The sequence below is a fragment of the Gymnoscopelus microlampas genome (assembly GCF_963454915.1).
Source record: "Gymnoscopelus microlampas genome assembly, chromosome: 18".
NCBI lineage: Eukaryota > Metazoa > Chordata > Actinopteri > Myctophiformes > Myctophidae > Gymnoscopelus > Gymnoscopelus microlampas.
The window spans coordinates 21,214,968-21,233,078 of record NC_139955.1 but is presented as its reverse complement, the minus strand read 5'-3'; the positions used below and the strand labels follow the sequence as shown (position 1 = coordinate 21,233,078).

The window sequence follows — 18,111 nt, the reverse complement described above, 5'->3', positions numbered from 1 at the left end:
GACTACGGAACACTATCAGCGACCTCTAGTGGCACATATTACACACATGATCCTGGATCCTTTTAAAGAGAACCTGCCTAGCTGGCGCCAAGATAGACAGACACAACGGACTGTCTAAAATACAATATGAGGTGGAAAATTACATTCTGAATAATTCGAAATGAGTTTGGGCTTAAAATGTGTTTTACATACAAGTGGAAAAAAACATTGGCAGCGGTGGGATTCGAACCCACGCCTCCGAAGAGACTGGAGCCTTAATCCAGCGCCTTAGACCGCTCGGCCACGCTACCGGTGAGACCACATTGTACTCCAATGCCTACAAAAAAGTATATCCAAATGAATGCTGTGTGTAGTGATTGAAACTAGACCGGTGCCCGTTGCGTAGGTACACATTCGGGAACCAATGATACACGGGTTGGGATTGGGAATGATGCAAATAGGGAATGCATTCCCCGTCCTGTTATGCAATACCCGTTGTAACCGTCTGTCTGTCTGTCTGTGTCCCTCCCTTTTGTGCCCATATGGAAAAGTCCTTGTACAGTGGTAAACGTTTGAAGAAAATGTCCGAAGAACAAACTGTGCAACGTGGACTGACTATCTAATCAAATGGCAGGTGTGGGGAATTTGCCAAATCAAGCTTAGCATGGGTTGCCATGGCAATCAATTGGCTCAACTAGTACAGAGATTCCGTGCATTTATTGTAAGGCCTGCAGTGTAGGCACTAGTAGCCATTTTCAGAACCCTGTATACATTGTTTTGTATTTGGGATGCCATCATCCCAAATACAAAAAAAGGTATACAGGGTTCCGAAAGGGGCTAGGGCCTACACACCAGGGAGGCCCCGAAGGCCATGGCCGTTGTTGCCCCTCAGATTCTGAATTCTTAACTCCCCATCTTTAAACCAATCCAGTGACTTTGATTGGTGCAGGGCTGAGCATGGATCAGAGTGTAAATACCATCATTTATTCTCTTCACTGCTGTTGGTCTACATATTAAATTTAAAATCATCCTTAACCCTTAAGTTCAATTAATTCTTTCAATGGACTAAAATCTTGATTTGATGGCCTTCCTGCCCTCAAAAAATGGACATCAAAGGCCAAGTGGCCGTGCCCCCAAAATGACAAAATTCCAGGCATGACGGGTGTGAAAAGGCACCTAAATGGGTGACTGTCATTTTTATATTAAAAACAAGTGTCTTGGCTCTGCATACCTGTAACAGCCATATAATACCTGTGTTTCCTACAAACAATGAGGCCCAACAGCCAGAATAGCAATTTAACAAATGTTACACAAATTAGGCCAAATCTAGCCTTTGATCGAGACGGTCATAATGACAGTCTGAATCAACGCTGGGCCAAATCTAGCAAATTATGTTTCCACAATGTGCAATATATTCAAAATTAATTATGGTAAGAACCTATCAAACCACGGCCAGGAGATGGAGCAAGTACCAGGGGAGCAATCTTTACCTTCACAGATCACATGGAATGTTTTTTTTTTTTTTAGCTGTCCTAGTTTGAACCCTGGAAAGTGTCAAAGCAAGACAAGCAGGCCAATGCTTAAGTCGGGGGGGAAAAAAAAAAAGACAGACAACACTTTCAGCTACTGCCCTCAGGGCAAATGTACCCCCTGGCAAAGAAAAGGGTCTCTGGAAATTTGTCCCAGTCACTTTTTGAAGCCAGCCTGCTACACCAACCAGCACAGCAGTTTATATACATTCAGCTAACCCTGATTCAGTTCTCAGCATCTGGTGACCTGGTGCTCGTTTTTAATGTTGCTTCTGTAGGTTTTTTTCTTTTTAAATCAAATAAAAAACTAGGGGGAAAAAATTGCTCCTCGGAGCACAAGTCTCCAACAGGCCAGGTATAAGCAGTCAATCGTAGCCAATCAGGATAAATATGAAAAATCGGACAGGTCCTTCTTGATGACATGACTATAGAGATAATGTGTACCAATTTGCCTGATGTTTGGACAAAATCTGTATGAGTAATATAAAAAAATATATATGTTAGGCAAAATTCCACATCCTGGTGGCGCTATAAAAAGCCTCTGTGAAAAATGCAGGCACACACAGACATGGGGCAAAACAGTCTCGGCCACACCTTCAGCCTGGTGGAGACAATAAAAATCCAGGCCCAAGACACCCAAGTTGAATATAAAAGAAAAGCATTTTATTACAGCAGATGAACTAGTACATCATTAAAATATACACACCAACACGTTTCGGCATAACTGACACCCTGAGTAACGGTATGCCTACAATATACATTGGCGTGTATTTATTTGGGATAGAAATATAAAAACAAATATAAAAAGTTACGATTTGTAAGACACAACACTGGTTGTCTTCATGGTTTCTCAGATGCACAGACAGGGGGCAAGACCCGTCTTGAGTTTGCCCGCACCCAGGGGTGGTCGATAACGTTCTGCATGGACATTCGGTTAGCTGGATTATAGCGGAGAAGCTTGGAAATCAGGTCTCGGGGTCCTTCCTTAACAAATGCTGGGAAATGCAAGTCCACCTGAAAATCAAGAACAACATAGTCTCTGTTCAGGTGGATCCAATTATACACACACATAGTGTCAGAACTAAACAAAAAAGAAGAGGGGAAGAAAAAAAAGATGTTAACCTTTGTAATTCTTTTGTAGGTTTCTGTGTGGCTGCTGGTTTCAAAAGGTGGGCTGCCAACCAAGCATTCATAGCAGAGCACTCCGATGCACCAGAAGTCCACCTTCTCATTGTGGATTCGCCCCTCAATCATCTCCGGCGGCAGGTAGTCCAGTGTTCCACACATGGTGCGTCGCCTAAGAAGGTTAAATGTACATTTTAGCCCTTTAGGAGATACTGTCGATTACTGTTCATTAATATATTTCACAGTTATTCAAATTCACTTTAAGTTGTCAAATCACATATGTGGATTCCTTACCGTAGAGATGGTGCATGGACAGACCAGCCAAAGTCTGCAATCTTAAGCTCCCCACGAAAGCCAAGGAGTAGATTCTCTGGCTTGATGTCACGATGAATGACTTTCTTCTCGTGGCAGTAATTCAATGCATCAGACACCTCCTCCATGAACTGATAATTTAAAATGTTAGAATTAGACCGCATCTTTTACCTTAGCAACATAATATTGACTGCCTTTTAAAACACTTGACTTGTACCGTTGCAGTGCGCTGCTCATCAAATCGTCCAACTTTCTGCAGCTCTTTGTACATCTCACCACGTGGGGCGTACTCCAGAACCAAAATTACTCGCGTGCGGTCATGAAAGTAGTTGTAGAAGCGAAGGATATTGGGATGTCTGAGGAGAGGGTAGAGTGATATTTCAGGAGCTAAAACTAAGACATCAAATGACAAACAATGTCACAAATGTGTGTACCTTAAAAGCAGAGAAATACAAGCAAATACTACAATGGCAACATTCAGTCAGGAAACAAGTTTAAAAGCTTAGTTTAATGCATAGGCACACAGTAAGTTCTGCCAAGAGGGCTGAAAATGCATAGTTTGACTGCGGCTTAGGCCATAAATTAAAATACACATTTAAACCTATTTTGCAAGTGTGGATGTTCCCCATTTTTTTTAAATTCCCCATGTTCAACAATTTGCACCCGCCCAACTCTTGTGAGTCGAGCGTGCCAATCCTTTGTACTACTACAATGGCAGCCAAACCAGATGTCGTTGGCTACGTACAGGACATGGCAAAACATGCACAGCACTTTTATATTCCAGGGAAAATGGCAGTCCATGTTCATCATTTGGAAACTTTCTTTCAAGAGATAAAATGTTAAATATCACTCAAAATAAATCGACAGGGTTGATTAAAACACTTTTTGAATGAGTGGACTCACTGCCTGAGCATGGAGCCAGATGCAACTTTAGTTATCATATGCTTGGTAAACAAGGTACTGAAATTGCATTTTGATGTAGGACATAATACTAACCTGAGATGGGACTGAATCTCGATCTCCCTTCTCAGTTGATGTTCCACACCCTCTTTTTCTATCTGCGACTTAAACAACACCTTCAGCGCCACAGTGGCCTTCTGTGACTTCTCCCTTGCAAGGTAGACATTCCCAAACTTGCCCTTTCCTAGTGGTCGTCCAATTTCAAAGTCATTGAGCGTGAATTTCCTGAGAAGAGAAGGATGCACAAATGATGGAGCTCCTGTTTGACAAACACCATTCGATTTTTAGCCACCTACTTTCCTGGGGGATGCAAGCAAACGTATTTTACATAGATTATCCGTGTTAACTCGGAAGCACAGCATTACAAAGGATGCAAATATCTGTTCTATACAGTCACTTTTATGGTTTCAGTAACGTTAAGTATTGTGTGATGGGACTCCATTTGGGTGTACAGGCCAGGCCCTGACACACCGCACTGACAGGCGGCTAATATGGTGCTAAAATAGAAATTATTAAGATAACTACTGCGCTAGTTATGGGGTGCTTAGGGCATGGGCACAAGGTTATCTGTATTTAGACCATGTTGGCGCATCATATGAGTGAGAGAATTCAGACAAAATAATTTTACAGCGAGCACCGCCTTTGTCCCTTATCTACAACCTTCTCCCGCTGGGAGGTTGCTTTGAAGCTGATAGCTCAGCAGAGGTTCCACTAGACTCAACTTAAGTAGAACATTTATAACTCCTGCAGGACAATAAAGCACATTATTGTAGCACCAATTATAATCCACAGTTTGGACAATCTCTGTATTGCATTTTAGAAAAGGTCCCCGCTACCCCTCCTAGCAGCCAATCAGAGAGCTCTACTTCCTCTCCGCCAGCCCAACGGTGGCTTTCGACGCTTCCCTACAACTTTCGACCAGTCGTGACAGTATAACCACCGCCCATTCAACAGCAGATTTCAGCAACATACGCTTTCCAACACTTAACGCCGCTGGCGTCAGGTTGGTGTGGGAACACCTTTGCAACTACTGGTAACCACTAAAATGTAGGGATGCACCGAATGGGAAATTATTGGCCGAAAACGAATAAGATAGAGATAGATATATCTCTCACTTTTTTGTACCATTGCTGTGCCCTTGTTGCAGAGCTACATGATTATGGCAGAACTTATAATCACTATGGGTCCATATTGAAATCAGTTATAAAATATATGCAGTCTGTGTTAAAATCTATTCGTCCGAATACCAATTATGCTTTTTTTGGGCCATATTCGGCCGAATATATTTGGTGGCCGAATATTCGGTGCATCCCTACTAAAATGCACACACACTACAAATAAAAATGCATATACAACAAATATTTGAGTGATATTAACACACTGTTGATTAACAGCACGGTCATAATGGTCTGAATCATGCATCTATTCATTCATGATAATAAAACAGTCAATAGAAAACTAGTAGTTTACAGTGCTGTATGTATTGTATACTTCACTCACTTTGCTAATGATGTGCAGGACGAACTAACAGGGGCTCTCCCAGGCCCTAAAAACAAACAATCATATTTCTCAGTCAGCATATATCAATTTCCAACACAATAAACAATCATCTTTCTCAGCATATATTAGCTTCCAAATAATGACTAAGGAGAAGAACAGAAGGTACCTGTGATCCCAGTTGTGCGGTTCACCTGAACACGCTGAGGGCCGGGTACTGTAGTTGGGGTGGCAAACTGAAATTTGGGACCAGACATAGACACATTAGACATAGAGAAATGTAAGTGCTTCCATTTGGTAAATGAAAATTCCCATCGAAAGGAGGTGCGATTCACTGCCAACGTTTTTCCATTTTTACATAATAGTTTCTATTATTGTGTACATTTTTTATACCATGTTGTTTAATTGAATACATAGGACCACAAGGGAAACGAGTCCTCAGGACTTTTTGTGTTATGCTTTTAGCCTTAATGTACCACGTGCCGTTTACATTTCTGATTAATAAAGTATGTAATCAACCAAGAGGGTGGTTGGGCTTAGTTACAATATCAGACCAATGATACTTGGGCCGTGGGACTAATGTCACGGCACTCCGAGTCCGCACAACACCATCATAGGCCCTACAAACTGTAGGCCCTGGTGTAGCAAACGATTAGACTATAAAATGGAAGAGATAGAAAACGTACTGGTCTGATTGTTTGGAGGGGTTTTGGCTCTTTGTTTTCTTTGTTCTGTGGAAGAAACGAAAAGACGGATTAGTTGCTCATTGTGCTCAATCCAAGGCACTGGGCATACAGACACAGCATATTATGCACACAGTGTTGCCAGGTTTTGCGAGAGAAACAAGCAACCAGGTCTATGAAAACAAGCAACCAGGCCACATGAGCACTTTAAACCTGACTATTTGAAAATAGCAGATCTAAAAGCTCCCATCTACTTGAAGATCTGCCATTTCCAAAAATAATTTTTTTGAAACATTTTACACATATCTTGTAGGGGTCCATGGCACAAATATTTACAGATGGGGAGTCTGCGGCCAAATACATATTAATCTGGGGGTCCTTGACATGAAAAAGTTTCGAAAACCACTGGTTTAAACAACATTAGGAAGCAAGTCCAAATAACCAACAACACTTCAGAAACAAGCCCAAAAAACGCAACTACCTATATTTTCAAGCAACTCAACATCTTATAATAAGCGCGGACATGGCAACACTGTATGCACAGTATACATTACACACGGATGCTAAGCTACTAGCAAACCTTACTTACTCCACCACAGTGACTGTCTGTTGTTACTAGCTGCCCATCCATGAAATGCGGGCGCCGAGTTCATCACATCACCTTCCATTGCATGCCATGCCAACGTTATTATATAAATAGTTCGATGTTACTTAAGGCGTTACATTCTTTGTGTACAATGCTAATGCTAACGCTAACTATAAACGTTACTCAGGTATGTTACATTGTGATCTTCCCAGTCTTATTATTACTGCTCAATAACACGGGGACACACATCACTGGAAATGAATAAAGACGTTACCTGCATCATATTGAAGAAGATCGTAAAAATGAGATGACGAGAATAAACACGGACGGAATAAATAAAAACTCCAAGCGAAGCCACTCTTTCTTTATTTCCTTCCTAGTTCCTACAGCCGCCAATCTTTTAAAGACGCGCTCGTCGTTCCTGATTGGTCCCAATGTTCTACCGAAAATGTCCCCATTGGTCGGAATGGAACGTTGTGATTGGTGTGTTGAGGTAGTCAGAAGTCACGTGACGGCCCTATGGGGCGTAGTCAAGTCACTGATCCGGTTCAGAATCAGATGAGTGAGGCTGGGAAGTGGGAACGAAGCTAGATCCGGTTTGGTTCAAGAGCGACCATCATACCTTGGAGCGGATACGGAAGCAGTAGGCGGGCTCTAGAACGGACCAGACTCGTTCATTTGGATATCGGAATAGAAACCTCCTGTTTTCGGTACGACACCGTCATACCACGGATCATAAAATAAACCTCACATTTTTTGCTTAAGTAAAAGTATCAATACTGCAAGGCAGAAATACTCTTACAAGTAATAGTACGAAATTCAATATTTACTTGAGTAAAAGTACAAAAGTATTGGTATCAAAAAAGTAAAAGTATGCATTATGCAGGTCACAAGTTTTCAAATGCATACAAATCTTTAGAAAATAGCAGATTTACAAGCTCACAATGTTTCGCATCGCAACTTATTTTGAACTTGTAGTTGTAATTTCCAAATGGCTGAAATGTATATAGGGCTGAAGTGGTTAATGTATATTTTGTAATAATAATCAAAATCTACAAAGTAACTAGTAACTCAAGTTTGTTTTCTTGGAGTACAAGTATAATATTTGCCTCTGAGTGATGTAGTGAAGAAGAAGTAAAAGTACAGCAAATTGGAAATACTCTTTAAATAAATTAAAGTAAAAATTCCTCAAAACTGTACTTAAACTTGAGTAAATGTACTTAGTTATTTTACACCACTGAAATAAACCCAGCCAGAGGAAAGCCAAGAGATTCAATAAGGTTTATTTGTCACACACCCATACAAGTACAAGCAGCCAAATGTGTGTGTGACATGCTCTGCGAATAATGGATATAAGAAAGTACAGGATTAAGAAAATACAGGGTAAACCTAGGAGGAATGTATGTATTTGCAAAATCGAGAGCTTGTAGTAGATTTGATTTGACTGAGCACACGTAAAATGCAATCTACACATGTGTACATACATTTGAACATGTAATAAACTGTAATCCAGCAATAGGGTAAGAACATTTCTGCGCCATCTTTAAATTGTCCATTTTGAGGCATTAGCACAAATGTTTGAGCTGGACATTGTGATTGAAGATTGTGATTCACATCCCTTAAAGGGGCTACACCATGAATTTCATTTTTTTTAAGGTTTTTAGTGTTTTTTGGGCTCCCCAGTGTCTCTTGTACCCCAAAAAATATTTTTTTTTAACATTCAGTCATTCATGCTCATTTCATGGATTTCCTGAATGGGCGTGTCTGAACAGGCCATTTCAGAATGGCTGTGCAAGTGATGTCACTTGCACTGATTTTGCATTGACGATGGCCAGACAGAATTGCTCAGTAGCTCCCCCTTGTCCAATAGGATGTTTTGGTATTGCAGCTGAAAAAGCTTGGAATGACAGACAGTCAGATTGTGAGAAAAAATATCTGGATGTTTTTTAGGCTTACAACCTGTTTAAAACGTATTAGGGGGCAATATTTATATATAATATATATTTTTTAAATTCATGGTGTAGCCCCTTTAAACATGCATGTCATAAATTAACACAATTTGCCTTCTGTGTTAAAGTTAGATTCAGAACCATTGACATAGATTTGAATATGCAGCAAATAATATATAGCTACATAGTGCAAGAAAAATATGTGCAAAGTGCAACATAGTTGTTTTCCTTTTTTTTAAACTAATAAAGATAATTTATATATAATTTATGTTATACTATACTCTGTTGTGAGACATCTCACGTGGGAGAACAACTAACGCTGCTGAGAGAACGAATGCCAGAGATTGTGGGCAAGTGATGCCATCAGATACTTGCCCACATACTTATAATATCTGTATCTAATACACTAAGCTGAAGTGAGCTCTGTGTCTGCAGCTGAAAGCATTAGCCAAAGGCCTAGACATGTGTTGATTATTCTGTAATAGCATACACATTGGGTGATTCGGCTGTGACAGCCTATGCCCAAAGTTGGGCTACAGGCCTAAGTAAAGTGAGTAATCCTTCCTTTTTGCAATTTTTTTTTTTTTACAGTTGACAAGCGGGAGAATACTATCAGTACACTGAGCAAAATAACATTTTAAATTGATATAACCTTATGTGGGATAGAAAACTACAGAGACAAAGACAACAGTGGTTTCATTGTCTGTCAGACGCACAGACAGGGGGCAAAAGCCGTCTTGAATTGGCATGCACCCAGGGGTGGTCAATGACGCTCTGCAGGGACAGCCGTTTCGCCGGATTATAGCGGAGCAGGTTGGTAATCAGGTCTCGAGCTCCCTCTGATACAATTGAGGGCAAACGCAAGTCCACCTGAAAATACCAATTAGTTACAATGTCAAAAAGTTAGTTGCTAGAAAAAACAACATTATTTTGAGATATAAGTAGCAATTGTGTGAAAAAAACATAATACCGAGACTCTGATTCACTAAGCTGTTTACCCCCATTTTCTATGTAAAGGAATTTTGCAAATTCTCACGTCATGAGTCTGATTCATCAATCTTTTTTTGTCCGTGAATTTTGACGGAGGTCCGCTCTTTCTCACATCTGCTCGGCGGCAGACTTATGTGGGACCAAAGCTTGCGTATAAGTCATTATTCTTCATGCAAAATCAATTACAATAGTGCCAGACCTCAAATAAAATATGTATGTGCCCAACAGTTGTCAACACATATAAAAAAGAAAATATGTAAAACGATCTATAGCTTGGATGCAAATTATAGACATGATACAAATTCAACCAATTTTTATTTATTTTCAGTTGACGCATTTAGAGCTGAATTATTAGTTCACTCAGCGTGTTTTTGCAAGTTGCTATCCAATGTTGCTCTATTAATTCATAATATTGATCACATCACATGAACGCAGTCTTATCATCTTGATGAGGATAGTATGGATGAAATCTAGCTGTGTCCATTACTCCATTTCCAATTCCTATGTAGGACAGTGGAGGGTTCTTCCAAAGGACAGATTCCCCTCAATAATCAATAAAGCTCTGATAAACATTATAGGATATTGGCGGATTCCAGCATCATCTTTTTACCGTGGCAAAGGTGAGTGAGCAATTGTTCAGTAGAAAGGGCTTATATAAAATAACGCCACAATTTCCCTTTGGGGATTAATAAAGTATTCCTCTCTCTCTTAATATTGTGACCCCTGGGCCCCCTGGGCCTTTGCTATAGACAAATCCACAGACGCGCTGCCTGTAGGCGGCCATTGCTGCGGTGTCGCGGTGCGGAGCGTTGACACCATAGATATAGAAACCTAGATACCTCATTGGCCTCTGCAGTTCATTGGAGCGACCTGTATCGCAATACCCTTGTATTGCTTCCGCCCCTGGTCCAAGGAAGTTTTTCCCTATTCGTGTGTGTCACAGAAGGGGGCGTTCAGTAGGCCTCTGATTGGCCTACCGAACGTCCCCTTCTGTGACGCACGCGACTGAGGGCGGAAGCTGGTGCGCGCCCGAGATACAGACGCCTCAGAGCCAGAGGAGGCGTCTACCTTTATATGTCTATGGTTGACACCGCAGCTATGGCTGCCTACAGGCAGCACGTCTGTGGATTCGTCTATAGGGTTGTGTGTGTGCCTTTATCAGCTTAACAGATTCCATTGCAGTGCTGGGTTGGAGGGTGGAGTCTGAGATGATCAGTGGAAGAGGAGACACCTGGCCATTGTCTCCTCACACTATAAAACACCTGCTCTCTATCTTTAGTCCTTCCAGGCCTCAGGTGTGGCCACACAGGAGAGCTTTTCTGTTTGGTTATGTTGATTTCTTAGGTTCAGTTTGGTTACATGTCGGCTTTCCGACGACTACTAACCAACCCTATACCTAACCCTAACCGCACGCGGAAGCCACGTAGTCGGAGTGGCGGGATGTCGGAATGGAAGGCAGTTCCCGTTCAGTTCCAGTGGGCAGCATGTTTCCCTGCCTGAGTGCCTGTATAATTTGGAAACTTAAACTTATTATTGTATTGACTTATTTCACTATTGGTTAAATAAACTTTACACTTATTTATGTATTCCTCCGTGTCGTCTCCCCTTTTTTGTTATGGTCTTGGAGCCAGACTGTAACAATATCCATTCCAAGTTTTATTAGCCTTTGGTCGTGAGGTTAAACTTTGTAAATCAACTTCTTATTCTCATTACACGTGAGAGTAGGCTATTTACTTTATTAATGTTCAGCGTGAGGGACTCGCTTGCGCTGATCTACAAGTTGTCAAGTGGGTGCGTACCGCCGCGTTGTAAGCTTGTAGATCTGTCCATTTTGAAGCGTGATGACGTTTATGGTCTGACGTTGTGTTAAATGGGCTGTGGATGATCTACTCGGGAGGGCGCTGTCAGGCATAAATGAGTTACACCTGCGACACACAAATCAAGGCTGTACACTCGCTTTCGTGAATCACACGTGAGATTGTGCTCATCGAAAATACACACCCCTTAAGTCAGTTTATTTAGGCTATTTACGAACAGCTTAGTGAATGAGGCCAACTGTATCTTTTCAGGTGGATCTAATTACTGTACAATCATTTGATTCCTTTTTTTTTTCATTTTGCAGAGGCTATTACAAATAAAAACTGTATCAACTTTCACAGCCCAGAGCAATTGAACAAAAAGATAAATGTTAACCTTTGTAATTCTTTTGTATGTTTCTGTGTGGCTGCTGGTTTCAAAAGGTGGGTTGCCAACCAAGCATTCATAGCAGAGCACCCCGATGCACCACATGTCCACCTTCTCATTGTGGCATCGCCCCTCAATCATCTCTGGGGGCAGGTAGTCCAGTGTCCCACACATGGTATCTCGCCTGAAAAGGTTAAATTATACAGAAAATAAATATACAGTATAGCAACATGATATTAGGGAAATACGTAGACGTTACCCTACGTAATTCAACTCCCCCTTTTACCTTAGTTTTGCTTAGTCTTTTTACCCTTTTAACTAGTTTCCTAATAATTTTATTTGTTTTGTAAAGCGACTTTGAGTATTTATAAAAGCACTATATAAATTGCATGTGTTATTATTATTATAATATGGTGTTATCATGGTAAAACGTTATTATGGTAAAGCATTATCATGGTAACTAATTAGGAACCTATAAGACCAAAGATCTCATCCCCAGAAAGGGTGCCCACCCCTGCTTAACACATTTGGAGTTATTAATTTATCTTTAAAATAGTTGGTTTGGCTCTGTAAGCCCAACAGGGCCAGCCAGTTTCCCTGCCTTTATATACATATAGGTGAAAACAATCATGTTGCCCAAGTCATTAGATTTTCATTAAATATTCAAAAGCTTTATTTCTAATATAAGGGGTCTATGGTTTCTTTATCTATGTGTATTTTGTCTTCAATTTGAATGGCATTACTTCAAAATGGTTTAAACCCTTGTACAATATATTGTAATAGCCGAAACATATCACAGTGTAGCTTGGATTACCAGTGGATACCTTACCTTAGAGATGGTGCATGGACAGACCAGCCAAAGTCGGCAATTTTAAGCTCCCCACGAAAGCCAAGGAGTAGATTCTCTGGCTTGATGTCACGATGAATTACTTTCTTCTCGTGGCAGTACATCAATGCATCAGACAGCTCCTCCATGTACTGACAAAAAATGTTTTGAATTAGACCACATCGCTATACTTTTAGAAGTAACGATAACTGTAACATGAGCCATTCAAGTTATTTACATTTACTTGTCATTAATGTTCCCCAGCCTAGACTTTAGAAGTTATCCCCCATGTCTAAAGTGTAGGGGAACATAATATTTGTTTGAACTGATACAATAGTATCAGTTCAAACTGATACTATTAGTTTTCTATTAGTAATTTCTGCCTATTAGACCAAAATAATTATATATATATTACATAATAAAGATTCACAGCACTCTTTCCATTGTCTTACTGTGGCAGTGCGCTGTTCATCAAATCGGCCGCATTTCTGCAGCTCCTTGTACATCTCACCACGTGGTGCATACTCAAGGATCAGATAGACTCGTGAGCGGTCCTGGAAGTAGTTGTAGAAGCGGAGGATATTGGGATGTCTGAGGAGAGGGAGAAATGTATAGTGATTTTTCTGCAAGACTGGACTTTTTACTATCAGTAGCCATATTTGCACACGGTGGGAAGTATTAGACAGGGTTAGCAAAATCAACAGGGAAAAAAATGATTTTCTGTCAGGGTTTTCTCTGTGGGAAAACGCAAGTAGTACAATTTTGAATAGGTTCTTTGTCACGTCACAGGTTTACAGAAATAAAAGGGTGAAATTCTTTATTGTAGAAGCTCCATAAAAAGGTTGAAATATAAATTACCTCAACCACAATTTTAGGTTCCTACAAGTTAGAAAGTTTATTCAGAATCAAACTGGTTGTGAATTTAATGTGGAAATGTCTCCAACTAAGCAATTACTTATAGGATTGCTAAATAACATTATATTAGATAATACAAACCTGAGATGGGACTGAATCTCAATCTCCCTTCTCAGCTGATGCTCCATGCCCTCTTTTTCTATCTGAGACTTGAATAACACCTTCAGCGCCACAGTGGCTTTCAGTGACTTCTCCCTCGCAAGGTAGACATTTCCATACTTGCCCTTCCCCAGCGGTCGACCAATGTCAAAGTCATTGAGGGTGAATGTCCTGGTGAGAAGACAAGGATGCTGTTACGTGTATGGTTATGGGGAGACTGTGTATGTTGTTTTTCTCCCTGCAACTCTTTGCCTGCTGCTCTCTGTCACTCACTCCCAGGTCCAGCCCATTCACTCAACTCAACTCCGCCTCTCACCACCAGTTGGTCCCTTATCAGTCCACCAATCACCTCCAGCCATCATCAGATATAAAGCACCTGTGACGGCAGCCATCTTTCTCTTTCCCCCACCAGCTCATTTGTTTGCTCAATGTCCAAACCAGGTCACCTTCAGTCTTATAAAGACTTATTGATTTTTGCCAAATGTTTATTACAGCGGCGGGTAGTTTATCTCTGGGGTACCCTGTACATCCTGCACGTAGGTAATTTACGTGTTTAATCCCTCTAGTCTAGAGGTGAGTGCCACCCATTGTAATTTCTGTTTATTGTTCGAGTAGAAAGGATTTTGTTTCTTTTTGAGTAGGTAAGATCTTTATTTTATTTAGACAGTGAGTTTTGGTTTTATTACATTCTTTCCTTTGGCACCACCAGACCCTCCCTGTATTGTTACTTGGCTTTCATTTATTTTTGTTGACCTTAGTTTGGTCAACAAAAACAACTTTTCAGTTCACCTTAACCTCTGTCTCAAGTATGTAATTTGGGTATATATTACCGTCCCTTCCTCCTAGACCAACAAATGGGACGTAACAGATGCACAAAGGACGGAATCACTAGCCTGGTTCCAGACCATAGACCCCGCTCACTCTCTGAGTGGGGCTCCTCTTGGTCTGGTGTCATAATGTTAGCCTATGGCTTTTCACGGTAGAAGAAATACCTGTCAAATCAGAGTCTGAGGTGAGGGTGGGTCTAACGACAAGCCAATCAGCGCCACGGGGCGTTCTTAAGTTGTGCGACACTAGCCTGCGACGTCACATGTAGGCGGATCCTTGGATCTCTTGTGATTGGTTTAGGGAAATGCTAATCCCCTCCCCCAAGTAATCGAATACAGTGCAGCCAATTTCAGACTGAAGCTCCACGCAGCTTCAGTCTGATAATCAGGCTACGGAATCACTGCTTAAGAAACAAAAAGGCATATCAGGCATTTGGATCACCCTGCTCTGTGTGCTCTCAGTGGAAAACAGTCATCTGGCTGCTCCAAACAAACAAATTACACTGCCTTTATAAGCCTGATTACTTATGTTCATACACATGCATATCCTCCAGACTTGGAAATGAACTAAATCAGATTCCATAAGTTTCCAGACAGCATAGGAACCCCAAACAGACCATGGCAAGGTCTGTAGTACAAGCTGTTTCAGGGAATACAAGAACGCTCGCCCCAAAACATGTTCACCCGTGTCAAATCCGGCGACCTCGGAACGAATTTCAGATAAATCTCAAGTGTACAGTTTTTCTTCACAGTGGTAAGAGCAGATTGTAAGCCACTTGTTGTTTATAATTGGTCAATATTAAGTTTCTTCATTTCCTGTTTATAAAAACTGATGTGTAATCAAATTCAGTTCTTAAAGTTAATCAAACGCTGCCTACTGCATTAGCCTCTAATACAGCACAGTTGGACCTACTATTCTAGTCTCTGAAGAAATGGTGGTGCACTACCCTTTCAGTTATATTGTGAAATGCAATGATTACTTTTTTCTCTTCCAGATCAGAATGCTTGTAAACAAACACGTAGAGTGGTATTTCCATGTAGAATGTCTAGTATCTATTCAATATAAATTAAAGTGTCCAGAACGTTAGTTATGTCTAGTTTGTCAATCTGTGGATATTTAGAACAAAAATAATGTCTAATAGTCAGTAACAAATGTCATAAGTGTCCCATTCTTCTAGAAATAAGCCTTATAAGGTTAATGAATGAATAATACTGTTCCACTGCAACGCTGCTGATGTCATCTACCTGGAAATATTTTTTAGTTTTTGATGATTTCATGATGATTTGGTCTATACTTTTTGAAATATTTAACTTTTAACTGTATAATGGAAGTCAAGGGGGCCCGCCCCAGACTGAAACCTTGCCCAAATTTGTCATACATCATACTGTAGATACATATATAGATGACTGACTTCACAGGCGCTGACCACATGAAGTCCATGTCATGTACATGTGTATATAGTGTAATCATGTACATACCACTATATACACTCAGTTAGTGGTAATGTGGGTGTTTCAGTTCTACTTAGAATTATACAGTGGTAAATATATCAGAGGAAGAAACAATAACATTCAAATGTTTTCAAAACAATGGTCAGAGTTCAATCCCCCGGTCAGGTCATACCAAACCAAAAACTATTAAAATGGGACCCAATGCCTCCCAGTCCCTGTGACATACAGTACTAGCATCATGTCCAGGGGGTGCTCTTGTACATCATGGCTGGGGGACAGAGGACAGAAACAGGAGACAGGCTCCTGCCCAATGGGCTACATGGCTCAGGAACTGTTGGCTATATCCTTTAAACTACTGGTACGTGGTACCACTCGGCAAACTTGACTTACTAGCTCCAATAAACTGATGATCAACAGTGCTGATGTAATGCATTTCTGAATCTTAAATGGCAAATGATGATAATAAAAAAATAATCATTAGTAAAGCACTTTTACAAACAGTTTACAGTGCTCTAACGTTATGTGCCATATAAGTTGAGTCAATTCAAGCACATTTTATACAAAGTAATAGTAAACTTCACATAAAGAACATACTGACAAAGCTAATGTACAGCGTGCGCACACACATGATAAAGTAAGTAAACGGTCATGTATCACTCACTTTGCTGCTGAGGTAGAAGATGAATCCATCATCATATGCCCTAAAATTAACAGTAAGGAAAATAATTGTAAGGAAAACATGCATTTTTATGAATGATTATATAGCTCAATGTGTTCTAAGGGGAGGAGCAGCTGTAGTCTACCTATGATTGCAGTTTTGTCTTTGGCGTCAGGAACCACTTGAACACGCTGTGTGCCAGTTACTGCATGCTATTTGGGAACACACACACACACACACACACACACACACACACACACACACACACACACACACACACACACACACACACACACACACACACACACACACACACACACACACACACACACACACACACACACACACACACACACACACACACACACACACACACACACACACACACACACACACACACACACACACACACACACACACACACACACGGTTATTAACAGGTAACAGCTTGCAATGGGCGAGGTAACTGTTGGCCCCAGTGGTGGAAGAAGTACTCAAATGCTTTACTTAAGTAAAAGTATCAATACCACAATGTAGAAACACTCTGTTAGTTACTTACTCACTCTGTAAGTAAAAGTCTGGTATAAAAAATGTACTTGAGTAAAAGAGCAAAAGTATCGGCATCAGAATATACTTACCAAACGTACCAAAATAAAAGTACTCATTCAAAATGTCAAGTTTAATATGTATAAAACATCTTTTGAAAATTGCCAAAGTAGGGCTGGTTTATGTACGTTTAAGTTAGTTACTTCAAAGAAACTAAAGTTTCAAAGAATTGTAGAAGAGTAAAAAGTACAACATTTGCCTCTGAGATGTCGTGGAGTAGAAGTAAAAGTACTGAAAATTGGAAATACTCCACTAAAATAAAAAATACCTCAAAATTGTACTTATAACTAAGTGCAGTACTTGAGTAAATCTGTACTTTACACCACTGGTCGGCCCTTCCGCTACTGACACCACCACAAGAACATGATTGAGTTTATAATGTCAAATCATTGACAACAGCACCTTTTTGATAATATATTTACATTACATTAAAGCTAGCTAATGAAAATAACTATGACATTTTAAGTCGCTGATCTAAAGCTCGATGACATGAATAATACAGCTATCATTTATCACTGGAAATATATTAAAAAAGAACGTTACCCGCATCATACTGAAGAGTGTCTGATCAGCGCGATCGTATATTCCTGTAAAACACACTTATTACACTTATTTCAAGCTAGTGTTGGTTTATACCCGCCACTGGCCGCCAGTGTTTTGAAGTCACTGGTTGTTCCTGATTGGTCTCTATGCAATGTTGCCATATTTTGTGAGAGAAATAAGCAACTAGGTCTATGAAAACAAGCCCAAAGTCGCTTATAAAAAGCAGACATTGTGCTCACATGCGACGCGTTGTGAGCTTGTAGGTAGGCTATTTTCAATAGCCGATGCATGGGTCTAAAGTGCCCATGTGGCCTAGTTGCTTGCTTCTTTTGGGCTTGTTTTCCTAGACCTAGTTGCTTATTTCTCCCACAAGATATGGCAACATTGCCAG

The 18,111-nt window shown here is 40.5% G+C and overlaps 2 protein-coding genes across 2 annotated transcripts; both read right to left on the bottom strand.

The window, feature by feature from the left end:
- Positions 1–2,149: 2,149 nt before the first annotated feature.
- LOC311033806 (aurora kinase B-like) lies at positions 2,150–7,067 on the bottom strand. Its single transcript, XM_084041474.1, has 9 exons — positions 6,946–7,067; positions 6,089–6,133; positions 5,572–5,638; positions 5,406–5,451; positions 3,942–4,130; positions 3,163–3,301; positions 2,928–3,076; positions 2,631–2,805; positions 2,150–2,522 (listed from the first exon to the last, which is right to left on the bottom strand). The coding sequence occupies exons 1-9, from the start codon at positions 6,952–6,954 to the stop codon at positions 2,349–2,351; spliced, it is 993 nt and encodes a 330-aa protein (XP_083897600.1). The 5' UTR covers positions 6,955–7,067; the 3' UTR covers positions 2,150–2,348.
- An 871-nt stretch (positions 7,068–7,938) lies between these two features.
- Positions 7,939–17,853, bottom strand: LOC311033807 (aurora kinase B-like). The gene is made up of 8 exons (XM_084041475.1): positions 17,721–17,853; positions 16,717–16,783; positions 16,575–16,614; positions 13,617–13,805; positions 13,073–13,211; positions 12,624–12,772; positions 11,804–11,978; positions 7,939–9,490 (listed from the first exon to the last, which is right to left on the bottom strand). Exons 1-8 carry the CDS (start codon positions 17,727–17,729, stop codon positions 9,317–9,319), a joined length of 942 nt encoding a protein of 313 aa, XP_083897601.1. The 5' UTR covers positions 17,730–17,853; the 3' UTR covers positions 7,939–9,316.
- Positions 17,854–18,111: the final 258 nt, after the last annotated feature.